Source organism: Styela clava, chromosome 6, assembly GCF_964204865.1.
Source record: "Styela clava chromosome 6, kaStyClav1.hap1.2, whole genome shotgun sequence".
Classification (NCBI taxonomy): domain Eukaryota; kingdom Metazoa; phylum Chordata; class Ascidiacea; order Stolidobranchia; family Styelidae; genus Styela; species Styela clava.
Window position 1 is genome coordinate 2,753,932 of NC_135255.1, and position 14,680 is coordinate 2,768,611.

Here is a 14,680-nt window from a genome sequence, read left to right on the forward strand (position 1 = left end):
GCATTCGTTGTCAATCACTCAGTTGGTTTTCTGCTGAAGCTGTCCATATAGATTTGAAGATGGAAATGGAAGAGCTAAAACGGTGAATTCATAACGTTACATGACAATGCTCAGAAAGTTCTGGACATCAATTGGACGGTGTCGATTGCAACGTTTGGAGCGGTCGATTGCAAAAGATGTTGAAGCGCACTTCCTGAAAAAATTGTATTCAACCAGCGTTCACGTAATAATGACTGTTTTGTGATCTAAAAAAGAGAAATACCATACTGTTTGTACTATAGATACATAGGCATAAAAGACAAAACCCGATAAAGTACATTATTAGGTAGTATGTTTGCTATCGAGCTTTCGAAACAAACAAACCGAGCCATTTTTAACTTGTCTTGAAATTCAGCGTTTTAGCAAGTTTTATATAACTTCAATATCGTATTTCATGCGACTGTAAAAATCTTGATCCTCCATTGGTAGGAAACACGACTAAATTTCACGACGATCTCAACCTTTGTTCGGTTAAAAAAATAATTATTCGGTTTTTGTTCCAGGCACATGGACTTGTAAGGTGACCTCATCGTAAGGTGACCTCGAGTATTGTAAATACTATTCATAAAAAATATTGTTTAATTCAAATTTTTTTATGGCGATACATGCAGTAAGATATACCGATAACGCTTTTATCGCCGATACTGGTACCGATCCAATATCGACACACCGATATTTTGAAATGCCGATATTGCCGGTACTCCGATACTGATATTCCGATAATATTTAATTTTATTCTGGATTGTAAGGGACTGACAGGATGAAATACTTGCCTGCGAACTATATTTACGTCGGACAAGTGGGACACAACATTTTCGAGACACCGCATTTTTGCATTAATTTGACTTTCTGCAAAAGATTCTTTATCTTTATTGTTCAAATCGACGTACCACAGAGTATTTCATTTTAACCTCGTAGAAAAGAAAGCAGCGCCATCATGTTATGAACTATCATATTATTATTACCGTATAGCAATTATGGATAAGCATAAATTTAGGCGGAAAGATAAAAAGAAAACTCTGATCACAAAATTTTGTCACAAGAGTGTAGTCGCCTCACGCACAATTTATCTTGTTGATTTGCTTTGTGTGTGACAGACTATATCGCTGCCAAGTAGGCCTTCAGAGCCGTCTTTTTGCCTCTGTCAGTCTGATGCTTGCTACTTATAGATTTTGATTATTGTCTGTGGTGACCCGTGATATATTTTATTGGCAATGAAACATCTTTAAATTAGCTGGCATACAAAAAAGAGGACTGAAAAATCTACATAATGGAAAAAGGTAAGCAAGCTTTCTATACTAATGCTTTATTTTATCATTTTCAATTTATAACAAAACTAAAGCATGTAATATAGGTTGGATAGTACGGTAATTATTGCTTCCCATCGACATGACTAAGGCATCCGACGCCAATACAAGTAAATGAATTTTTTTTAAATTTATTTGCCTCTATTTTGTTGTCGTCTACTGTTTCCACCAAAAAGTATTACTTCAATAAGGATAGTAAAGACATACATCGACAAAGTGTAAGAAAGAATTATTTCTCTATTTTTTGATACGGACATCCGGCGATATCAATTTTATTGTATATGTATTTTATTGTATGTATTTTGTGCATTTCAATATGTCTCTCGACTCTAGTCTGTTTTCTGAAGACGCTATTAGTTAACGATTGGGTTTCCGATTTAAGGAAATTTGAAGGTCGTTTATGAATGCATGTTATAACATTAACCGAAGGAATAAAGCTAAGACAAAATTAAGAGTCGTAATATTGTCGATGTTTCAAACGTAGTCGAAACTGTGGTATCGGTTCGATTGCGCTTATTGCGCACGACCACTCTTCAGACGACCATATTAGTTCAAGGTTTAGCGCATCAAACTTTCATGCATGATTCAACGTCAGCATTTACTGATTTTCGAGTGAGTGGCACGTGTCCACGTCTCTTCGAACCAGGCATCCAATATGTACATGTATATATACATCGTTGGCATATAGTTGTTTCACTGTTATTGTCAAAGCATTTAATCGATATGATACAACTTTATGGGTGAAGAACTTTTAACCATAGAGTGTTGGCATTTTGACATTTAGTAATAGGTGTATTGTATCAGCACAACGCTTTTCCTATTGTAATTTGAGCTCAAAATATATGCTTCCAAATTGAAAGGAATTGTTTCAAACAATAAAACAGTAATGAGTATTGCCGTCGCAAGCATGAACATATTTGAATATCTATTATTTCTTGACATATATTACAAGCGTACTCAAACAATTTAATGAAGTGTCTGATTTCTATTGAAACCCCCTATACCACCTTCAAGTAAATTCAGTTATTTTTATCTACAAGACACATCTAGCCTAGCCTAAAATTACGCTATTATGCCCTTCTGAACATTGATGCCATCCATCCGCAGCACGTAATCGGCGACGCGTTATTGCTAGTGTAAATCGCAGAGAATGATGGATATTAACACAATTGCTTTAATGTGTTTGTGGGGGTATCATTTGTACAGTGTAATTCATCGTTTTTAATGGGACTAATTTAATCACAACGTTGAATATTTCAAAAAAATATCGGAAGAAAATTTAATTTCCACGTGTAATAAAATTAAGACGAGCTTATTCCAACTGGCATGGCTTATCAATCCATGTTCTAACATTTCTCTAAATTATTCTATTGCAGTGCAGAAGTTGGTAAACATATTCGAATTTGGGTCTGGCGATGATGGCGGATTAACATTGTCACTGGATGCCTTGTCTAAAGTATTGTGCCAACCAGCGATCAAAGACAAACCACTTGCAGTCGTTGGTATTGCAGGTGCACTTAGAACCGGAAAGTCTTTTCTGATGTTAATTTTGATGCGATATCTTAAAAATAAAGGAGTAAGTTTTTCAATTAGAGTATCATAGCGTTTAAAGTTCTTACGTTCGAATATATAGTACAGTTTTGTCGAAGCTGAATGAAAATAATTAAATGAAAATAAGTTAACGAGACAGCGAAATGTATTGCCGCATTAATGATGTCCGGTGTTAAAAGTCCGATGTAATATGTATCAATTGTTAAGAAAAAATGTACGCCTAATAACATCCTAATTTCATTATAATATACAATATTTTTTTTTATATAACCCAACCACGAACGTGTTGTATCTAAGCGTGTTCGAAGAACGGCCAATTATTATGCGATGTTAGTAATATGTTCCTTCGTCATATTATTTTACTTTTTCGATTTTCCAGTGGAAGAATTCGGCCTGGATTGGAGACGATGACAAATGTGCAGATGATGGTATTGAATGGAGAAAAGGTACTAAAGCTCACACCAGGGGAATAGTTCTGTGGAACGAAATTTTTACCGTGGAGAAAAATGGCGAAGAGGTTGGATGTTGTCTTTGAGTTCTTTACCTCACCAATAATCCTACTTTTTCTGTTTTCCATTGTCTATTTTTAATTTATTTTGATGCGATAGTAGGAAATGTCTGCATATTAATCTATAATAATATATAAGATATAAATGAAAATGTAATATCTCCATTAATTTTTTTCAAAATGCTACAAATTAGCAAATTTAATTATTATTTTGTATTTAGTTTACCTACTTTGAGTTAAAAATGCTTTGAGTTTATATCCGAAAGTGATTAGCAAATGAAGATATCTCAAAAGTGATGAAAAAATTAAATATAAATACTTTATTCTGTTTTCAGATTTCGATATTGCTGTTGGACACTCAGGGTCTTTTTGATGACACTATGTCAAAAGAAGAAAATATGAAAATATTTACATTTACAGTTTTGATGACATCACATCTCATGCTGAATATCAAGTCCCAAATAGATGAACGAGAATTGGAATCATTAGAGGTTTGTTTATTTCTTATTTAAAATATTCCCGGAAAATAAAGATCTAAAATGTGGTCAGAAATATGATAATCCTATTCCTCTGCAGCAGGGAAAAGCCAATAAAACTATTAATGATATGATGATCGACATTTTTTGCTTTGTTACCTGTAATACTACCAGGAATAATTGTAATTGATATTTTTAATATTCCGGGTGTGTGAACTCTGATGATAGAATGAAACTCTTGTACATAATCATTCACCACATGATTCAAACGAGAAAACCAAACCACATTATAGCAAGCTTTCTCTTAACACTGTGTATGGTGCCCCAAGTGATTGAAAGGTTGAAATGACTAATTGGTGTACAATTAGACTCGAGAACTTTAATCATTATATATAGGTTCATCTCCTAATTTAGCTTGAATTCGAAATGACTTGTCTCAAATATTGGCACATAGATGTAGATAATACAATCTATCTGGGTACATTTAAAGCAGCATATCTTTACATTCATGGACATATATTTCTTATATACTTTATCTCTGTCATAAAAATAGTCGACTACAATAAATTAATGTCATATATTTTGTAAGGAAATTGTTTTTTTATACCAATATTTACTACGCTCCACAAAATTTCAGTTTTTCACTGAATATGCTAAAAGTGCATCTGCTGAACCAGGAAGTGAATGTCCTTTTCAGGTGAGATATTTAAATGACAGTTGTTGCTCTCACTTCCGTTATTTTTAAAGGAAGCAAACTTATTGCTCATTATATATGCAATAGTCTGTTTCCATCTAGCTCTGATTACTAACATGAAAGATGTTCTTTAATGGTTATACTGAGAAAACGAATCATACTAAATATTATATATCTACATACTATAGTATAGTTTAGTAACTATAGATGGGGTAGTAGTAACTATAGAGGGGGTGGATATATCATGGCATATTTATAGAAAAATAATTCTGCCTTAATTTGACTTTTGACCAATGAATGCTTTAATTGGAATTACCAATGTTGTGCAACTTTATCTTATGCTCCTATGTTTTGCTGTGACAAAATGCAATTGATAAATAAAGAGTTACCAGGTTATACTCTATCTTGGTATAGCAGTGACACAGTGCTTAAACACTGATGTTTAATTTTAATTTTCAATTTATATTTATTCGTCTTAATTTCAGAATCTTTTATTTTTAATCCGAGATTGGCAATATTCATATGAAAATGCCTATGGAGAGAAAGGAGGACAAGAGTATCTCAAAGTTAAATTAGACCAAAAAGTTTCCAAAGCCGAGTTGAATAGTGTCAGGCAAAATTTGAAATCCACATTCCAGGACTTGAAATGTTTTTTGATGCCATCGCCCGGCCCATGTGTCTCTAATGCAGAATTTGATGGCAAAAATAAAGGTGAGACGTTGACAAAGTAACTGAATGAATCAGCTATTGTTTACGCCAAGTTTTCCTCCTGACTCCTAATATTTTGACAACATGTTGTTGATGTCGCTTGCTATACCAAATATTACCTACCTGATTATTTATCTCGTTTCTAGGGATTTGTTCAAAAAGAATTGTTTTAGAACAGTTGTTTTAAATCAAGTTTTCTTTTTGCCTGTATTGTTCAAAATTGCTGTACTATATTTGATTTTTTTGTATTAAATAGGTTGAAGGAAAATGAATGTAAAAACTTGCCAAGCGCTTCTTTTTTGCTATAAATCCTTCGAAATGCCATAAATATCGATAAAGGCCCATACACACCTCCTCAAGCTGTAGTTCAGTGCGACCGCAAACGTGGTTGGCGCAGTAAGACGTAACCGATAAGCCATTACGTGAACGACCCTGCTACGAAACCATCTTGCGAAAATTGAAATGTGATCTAATAAATCAGTTTGTATAACTATGAAAAACTCACTTCAACATTAAGAACAAAGTATGCTAAGTATAATTTATCGAACAGTATTAACAGTAATAACGCCTTTATTTTCTGAGAAAAATGTCAATACATAAGCTCGAAATCCTTATTATGGCGCCAAAATAGGTTAGTTGTAGCGTCTTTGCATCAGAGGACTCTTACAATTAGCATAGTCTAGAACTCCAGATTAGCGCGTCTCATCGTTTAAATCAGTAGATTGTCGCCGATGTAAGTTGATTCTTCATTATCGTAATCCACTCGTTTTTCGAAGGCTGCCCTTGATCTAATTAATTTTGTAGTTAGGCTCGTGGGCTAAGTTTCACGATTTTTCTTACTCAAAACATCTCTCTGGTATCTAGGATAAACATTCCGATTAAAATCTTATGACTTTGTTGCAGATACCACCGTGGCGATAAATGTACGCAATAGAAATAAAAGTCAAAATAAGAATTTTACTTATATTTTTGAAATTATAATTCCGGCTGCGTGTGTAGCTGCCAGAATGCAACGTTTTGGCATAGTTTCGCGGCTATGCAAAGAGTATTTCGATGAAAAATACGAAAAGTACAGAATGAAATTGATTTAAAACAAGCCCTTGTTTTAAAACACGATGTTTTTTTTTGGATTTGATAAAAAACAAAACCCTATACTCGTTTCCATTTTGATAATACAATGCATGTTATCAATTCAGCGTTTTGAAACAACTATTTTTTGTTTAAGACATGAATGCAGACTTTCTTGAGAATGTAAAAGGTCTTGCAGAAACACTGTTTGAACCAACTAACATAAAGTTAAAATCATTCAATCAGAAATATCTAACAGGGCAAGACCTTTGGTTTCTTCTTCAATCTTGTAATGAAACTTTCATCAATGGAAAGGTTCCTGATGTTGGGAACATGGTTTTGGTATGCACTATGTCTATGAATGTGAAAAGTAGCTCAGTATTTAAACATTATGCACTCTTAAAAATCTTTTGTTCAAATGTTCTAATTGAAGTAATTTTTAATGTTTTGTTTTATTTTGTTGAACTTAGATAAATCCATTCAAAACTTTAACGTTAATTTGAATCATTTGTCTTGTTTTGTTTTATTCCAATTGCTTCTCCAAGTTAACCTTGAAATTATAATATAAACCATACAATGTTGAAGTAGATATACATTTAACAATGTATTCATAATTTTGCCACATTATTTCAGCTGCAGTCTATAATCGAAGCTCTATTGTACAATACAATTTGATTATATGGAATTTTTAATGCACGATTAGCAAAAAAAAAATTTTCTGTTTTTTACCATCAATATGTTGATGTTGAAATTTCGACAATCTTTCGACAACAGATTATATTCACATCTTATACAATTGAATTGGTTTTTTAATTTACGAGTTTTTAAGTTACTAATTTTTAGGCCTTCAGGGTCTAACTGGATCTTCGCAAAATTGCTGAATTGATATTTCAAATCTTAAAAAAGTGTAAATTTTTGTCTTCACAGGCCTTTGCTAGGATGAGGAATAGAATTGCCGTAACAGAAGCCTCGCGCATATTTGAAGAAACATACAAGGAAGTAGGATATACTAAAATCATATACTCTACTTTACTCAAATTTCCATAGAGGGATGAAGATAATATACAACTTATAATTTTTCATTCACTACATTGATTAAATAAACATGCTAAAGTTTTACTCTACTATTAAGTGCACAAGATGTTACTAGGCGATGTCAAATATAGGATAGCAGACCAGTTAATTGCTCCAAATGTATGAATATGGATGTAAGATATTGTCCGTTTGTATAAGGAAAAGTAACAAGGTTTCTGTGGCTTGAATTATTATTTTATTAGTGTTAAATCTGTCAGAAATTCAACAATTTAATAAAATATTTTAATCCCCTTGGCCTCAATGATGGTACATATTTTTTAAAGTATCATTAACAATCAAGTGTTTATCTATCATTGTGCATTATTAGTAAGTTTCCATGAATCTCGCATCAACACATTTCTTGCACAGTACCCTCATTCAAAAATAGGAAACGCTAGGCTTTATGGTCACAGCTTATACAGCACACATCAATGTAATCTTATAAAGATATGAATTATGTAGTAAAATTAGTATTAGTGTTGTTAATTATAATTTCAGGAAGAATTCAGGCATGCTAAAGAGTTGGAAAGAAATCGTGATGAGTTTTATGAAAAATCTCTATATGCGGCAAAACAACATTTTGAAGATCAAAGTAGATTTGGTGGAGAAGATCTAAGAATTGATTATCAGGAGATCTTGATATCGGAATGTCAGGACCGGTTTCATATATATGCGAACTGGGATGATCTGAGAAAGGTGTAAACTAGGGGTCGGCAACCTTTTGTCACTCGCGGGCCAAAATTAAGGGTTGCAAGTCATTGGCGGGCCGCACATATTTCTAGAAGGTTGAAAACCGAACGGATGATACTTTTTGTAATGAAAATCAAGCAATGATACATCTCTCGAATAGAATATAGATTCATTTCCTCGTTGAATTGCATCTCAAAAATTCCATTTGACAATTTTCGGCGCCATTGAACCCTTTGCACTTAACATCAACTTTTCTTTTTTATTGCCATTTGTCTAATTATAATTAAATTATAGACTCATTAAACGAGTCATTGTGAATTTTATACTTGTTAGATTATGATATAATTTAGTCTGCACGCGTCTCACAATAAATTCTGTTACGTAAAGAATATAATCGTCGAAACAGCTGAATGTGTTACAATAATTCAGTGAAGCGTCGCTGGCCGGATCCGACCCGCGGGCCGTTGCCGACCCCTGGTATAAACAAATCATAGGCATTTTTATTTTATTTTTTTTACAAACCTGCTTTTGCGATAAGCTATTACACACACTTTGTTGTGCTCTATGTGTATTATAATTTAAACCAACTATTTTTAAACTTAAATTTTAAGAGCTATTACCTCAACTGCTGGTCCCTGTGAATTAATCAGTATATACATTTTGCTAGAACGCCTGGTGTATCGAGATGAAGCAAAGTTAGCTATATGTTATGAATTAGACTCTAATTATTACAGTCATCAATTCAGAAACCTCTATTCTATATAATTAGTAACTAGATTTTTGTCATTTATATGGCAACAGAAAATATGTTTTGTATACATTGTAAACAAATGAATTGTGACACAATTCGTTATAATTTATCGTCCAGATCAAAGCACAAAATTTTTCATCACAAAAGAGTCATGAAATTCTGACTAGATATCGGGAAAATATGAAAAAGGTGAGCAATATAATCATTAAATGGGAACCTATTTCGAAGAAATCTGTAAAAATGACATATACAAACAATATAATGTTGCATCTTGAATTTTAGTCATGATTTCTATAACATAAATTTCAGCATGTCAGTTTTTGAAACATGCATTCATGATTTGTTTGTGTGATGCAGTTTTGCTTCCAGTACCATACCTTCTGGCGTGTCACTTTGTTTGTATTCCTGAATCAACAGGCAGTAGGTATTCTATATTGCATCTTGATTGGCTAAAATATACCCTAAGATAGTGGTATCGTGTTAAAGAGATTCTAATGCCCGGTACTTTTCCGAAGGTTTGTTCTGATGTTACTGTTAGTGGCGCAGTCAGGGGATGTGGGGTCGGGGTCGAAACATTCCCATCTCCCTTTTTAGGAAATGAGAAACGCTAATGACGCATACGATTGCATTCTGTTAAAATCACAGGTTGTTTTTTCCAGCGTGACGTCAACATCTTATTTCGGCGTTTATTCTCGCTAACTCACAAGTTTCCCTGGACATATGTTTTATGCCACTAGGTCGTATTAATTCTTACTTTTTTGTTATCGCACGGAACTAGGAGTCCAGTGAGAAAAAGTTATTATATTATTATCGATGACGAGGTGCTAAGGATAAACAAATGAGTAAATCCGCAGTAACATAAAATACAAAGAATAAAATGGAACCGCCATAAGTTTTGTTGGAAGACCCGCGACTCTATGACGGTATATAACAGGGGTGGGCAACTTTTTTTAGTATAAGAGCCGCATGCAGCAAATCGGAAATATGTGAGAGCCGCATAATTTTTGAAATTATTAATATTAGAACTCATTGAATCATTTTGCATTGTAACTGTTACATTTGGGAGATTAGCCTTTGTGTAGTGCGATGCGAAACCGGCGACTACATCGGGTGTTTAGCACGTGCAATATTCCATGATATAACAAAACTAGCTTCAATTGATGCATCGGATATATATCATAAATTTCTGCTGTCTTTTTAGTTAACTCAAAGTCATTTAATCTGTGTTTTTTAAAGAACGTGGTTTCTGATTCCTTCGCATGGAGATTTTTCCAACGGCGATAACGAATACGCAAGATCGCAGAGATATGTATCAAAACCAAATTATTCGCAGATTGTCGTGGTACCTTAGATTGGCAATGCCTTTATTTTGTCGTAGGTTCGCGCAATCTCGAGGAACGTTTAACAATTGAATTGAAATAGAAACCCATTTTAAATTTTCGTAGTTGTGATGGATTAAATATTACGCGACAGAATAAGTCATTTCACACTAAGTCGGCTCTCTTCACGAACCTGTACCGTTTCTGAAGCCGTTGCCACCCGTTTTTTGGATAATCCTGAATGCTCCCCTGTTGACACTGTTTTGTATGTTGCGTATAGATATAGCGTCAAAACCTTTCTCATTTATTGTTATAGTATGGATTTTGTTAGGAGTTCAAAAAATTGATAGCAATGTTTATCAAGTAATTAATCTTGTTTGCACGTGTTGGTATGGATATTTGTATTTAAAACTTTCCATTTTTTTCATCTTAGGACCTTGGTGCTGGTTATAATGAACCTGATGTTTTCAAAAAGCATCATAAAAAAAATCAAATAGCTTTGTTGGAGGCTTACAGAAGTGAGACTGCAAAATATGCATCCTATAGTAAAGAACATGAATTGCTACTGATAGAGAGCATCAACCACTCTAAAGAGAAGTTTGAACAAATGAATGATGATTTAGGTTTCCTTATGGCTTTAGGAAGTCAAGTTCCATCCGACCGTCAACCGGAAGATATTTTGCCTGAAGTGAGTATTGGTGAAACTATCATAATCGTTTTCTTTTCAAATAGTTTATTTTTTTATTCATTTTTATTTCAATTAACTTTTCCCCGTTTTAATCACTCGTTGGACATGTCTGTTAGAACTATGAATTCTATAAGCAAATTGATGTCGTTGCTGTGTGTTTCACTGTTATAAACTTATTTTCTTGTTTACTGTCTTTATGAAATAGATTACAGAAACTAAACAATTTCTAATCTATTACTTTACTATCTTAGCATGTCTTGTTGAACAACGAGAAAGAGGAAATAGAAACCAGAGATATTCAGACTGGCTTGTAATAGAGAAATATAGACTTATTTCTTATTTTTTCTTCCAATTTTATTTCCTGGACAGGAACAACAGGATCTTGTTAGACAATATGAAGCTTGTCTTCTGTTTTATGAATTATCACTCCAATACAAAGAGGAATTTGAAAAAGTTTGTATTGAATAATTTGTACAAGTTATGACTTACCAGTTCAAAAATTGTTAGTTCATTGTTATCAGTTATTGAAATTACTTGGACAGTTCCATGCTGAACATTGATCGCTGTTTTAGTTGTTATGAAGAATGAGTATGTGCAAAAAGATTACCGCACTCCTCACCATAGTGAATGTGACCACTGATTAACTGGTGAATTAACTATTTCCATAGCGGGCCTGATGATTGAGAAATCTTGTTTCCTGATATGATTAAGCTTTATTATTACATCTTATAAAATGACTAAAATTAAAATTACTACTATTTATCATGGCGTCATGCCTTAATTTAATTTAACCTATGTCATTACTTTTGCTTGTTTTTTCCTCCTAAAATTTTAAGTGAAAAATAATAATGAGCAACCGGGATTTGATTCAGGTAAATGCATCGCAATTACGTCAATTTGGCGTCTTGACATCTGAAGGAATCACTCTCATTTTCTAGTTCTCTGTCCTGTATGTTGCCGAAGATGATTTAAAGAAACAACTAAATGAGATGAAAAATGCATATTATAAGTTGTTTGAAGATAGGTGGCCCAGACATGGGGCAAACATTGCAGCGTTCCGAGATAGATTTCTGAAGTTACTGAATGAAGAATATCAAGATTGCTTAGATTTGAACGCAAGGAACAAGGTCCGTGGTGCATTTAAAAAATCTTATGACATATTTAAATTACATTTGGAAAAAGTACTAAAAATAAATCGAATGAAGTATACTGCTCCCAGTTGACAATCAGGCTTAGGTATAGGACCTAGACTTTTCAGATTGTCAAAAAGATAACAAGATGAACAAAAAATTACCTTGTAATGTATTACCTTTACTTCATATTATCCTTGTCTTGTTTATTTTTTCTTTATAGAAAACAAAAGTTATAAACTGAAATAATATTTGGTTAGTAATAACTAATTAATATATACTTCGGTTTCTTGTTTTATTAGGATGTTTTTGAAAATATAATACAGGAATCAAAAACAAAAATGAAAGCACAATATTGTGAAACAATGGATGGGGTAAGTGCCTCATGATTTAGGACTATTAATTTATATAGCCATAGGTATCTCTGTCTCTGCAAATCTTATACTATTACTTTCGAAATGTTATTTGATGTCAGTAATAAATCACTTTTTTCTGTTCCTGTTAATATTATTGCATTTTTGGCAGCAATATTCTCAATAATTCGTTCCTAATGACAGCCATTTATCTTGTGTCTGTATTATATTCACCCTGACCCTGGAATCGTTTTTCACAGATACTCCATGAGGATTATTGTGACCCCCAAGATCTCCAGAATATACATGAAGAAATAACACAAAGACTGGAAATAAACTTAAAAGAAGAAATACAAGAAATAGATAGTGGAGATCGGGCCGATGTGCTGAATCAGTGTCTAGAAGAACTAGGCAAAGAGTTTGAGGTGTTCAAAAAAAGAAACCAGAAGCGTTCCCAACAGAAACCCAAATTAGATTGGAACACCATTAAGGAAAAATTCAAGATGGCACTGAAAATTGTTGTTGCCGCATTGCCGATCATAAAAAAACTTTGGACAGTCATAAAGCCAGTGACAAAAGTTGTTCCGGCCATAGCTGTACTCGAGGCATCAATGGCAGCACTGACAATATCGTTACCTTCACTGGCAATAGGAGCTACTATTGGTGTCGTAGGTGCTCTCACCGCTTATTGTGTGTATAAATATTATGATCAAGAAAAGAAATCAATAAATTGAATACGACACTGGCAGATTTTATCAAGACTACATTATAAAATGACTTAAAAAAAAAAGAAAAAAGTGAATAAACGTATTTTTTCGTAGAAGATAAAAGCGAATGGACCGGTGATTCTAGCTAAGCAAACGAATTGAATCTGATAACCTTTAAGTTTCCTAAATCATGTCCGATCATCTCTGTGCTCGATTTATATAAACCAACTCAACTATAATCAAATACAGGATCCTATTGCGTAAAATGAGTGAGCTTAAACAACTGATTTTGCTGGACAATAGTTACCTATATTTACCGTTAAATCAAAATTGTGTATCTTCTTACTTGGATCATTTTAGTTCACTCGTTATTCTGTGTTTGGTATTTTAAAATGCATTCATTTTAAGCAATATTATTCGAGTTCGAGGTGTATTGAATGGATAAAATTTTTACATCAATCCGGGTTAGAGGAAAGCCTGTATCAACTAAATAGCTGAACAAACGACCCTTTCTCTCGAAATCTGTTGTCCACATCAATACCTAGGCCTCAAGGCGTTTCTTGTACAACGCTATCTATCCATTTGCCAACTGACTTTGATTTTTTGTTTATTGTGGCATGTAGTAATGGCCATATTGTAGTTGTATCGTCGAAATCAAATTTCCTAAGTTGACCGCAAGAATCAAAATTTGGGGAAAAATCTTAATCCTAATAGTACAAAAAGCGAAAAAAATGTAAATAAACTGACAATCAAATTGCTGTTTGATTGATCTAGCTAGATTCTAGAATCATGTAGCGTTGTTATGTTATTCTTAGCCCATCAACACTTTCTGAGTAGGTCAAATTCACATACAGTCTTTACGTAAAATTGTCGAATAAAACCACTGAATGCTACTTTGTCCACTATTTTTGCGCTGCAAAAACTAATATTCAGTAATCGCACTTTCTTCTCTAACCCGCCGTAATTCGTAGGTGTCGCAAATTCTTTGAATCGTTTTGCAGGTTGATTTTTGAATTATCGAATGGTATGGAAATGTAATATATGAGACACACGGCGGAAAAAGTCTCCCGACACTTTCCTTGCGCAAATTATTGCCGCCCAAGACATATCTGGTTTCCCGATATTTTCTCTACCTGAATTTCCGGCGAAAATCAATGAGCCGCAATCTCCTAATATTTGATGGCATGATATTACCCCCAAGAACTAAAATGATTTTTTGGGAGAATAAACAGTCAAAAAGTGCTCTTTCTATAAATACCATTGACCTGTATCTACTGATTTAGTAGTCATTACAAATTTGGATTCGACCCTCATCATGGAAAATATTTCGCTTGATACATTATAATGATTGTTGCACATCATCGAACTTACCTTACAATCCATAACTACAATTTTGAATGGGTTTAGCATATAGTGTTGTTTGACAATCATTGTTTCATAAATTAGGTATGAATCAGATATTTGCGGAGAGGAAACTAATGCCACATCAAACTTGACTTCTTTGGGAGTTAGTATGCAAATAGGCTTTAAAATAATCCTCTACCACGTCCGAAAAGATTTATTTTCGGTCAATATTTAGTAGCATATATTACTATTTTCTGAAGACTTGCCACGCAT

General features: G+C 33.4%; 1 protein-coding gene across 2 annotated transcripts; it reads left to right on the forward strand.

Annotated features, from left to right (window-relative positions):
* The first annotated feature begins 1,115 nt into the window (after positions 1-1,115).
* Positions 1,116-13,956, forward strand: LOC120331981 (atlastin-1-like). Of its 2 annotated transcripts, XM_039399181.2 has the most exons (15): positions 1,117-1,319; positions 2,723-2,922; positions 3,277-3,414; positions 3,741-3,896; positions 4,519-4,578; positions 5,061-5,286; positions 6,509-6,693; positions 7,279-7,350; positions 7,924-8,121; positions 8,984-9,055; positions 10,619-10,873; positions 11,243-11,326; positions 11,812-12,000; positions 12,306-12,377; positions 12,617-13,956. In XM_039399181.2, the coding sequence occupies exons 1-15, from the start codon at positions 1,310-1,312 to the stop codon at positions 13,088-13,090; spliced, it is 2,391 nt and encodes a 796-aa protein (XP_039255115.2). In that variant the 5' UTR covers positions 1,117-1,309; the 3' UTR covers positions 13,091-13,956. The 2 variants fall into 2 exon arrangements, with proteins under 2 accessions (XP_077969582.1, XP_039255115.2); XM_078113456.1 differs by lacking the exon at positions 8,984-9,055 and having other exon boundaries at positions 1,116-1,319.
* The last annotated feature ends 724 nt before the right edge of the window (positions 13,957-14,680 follow it).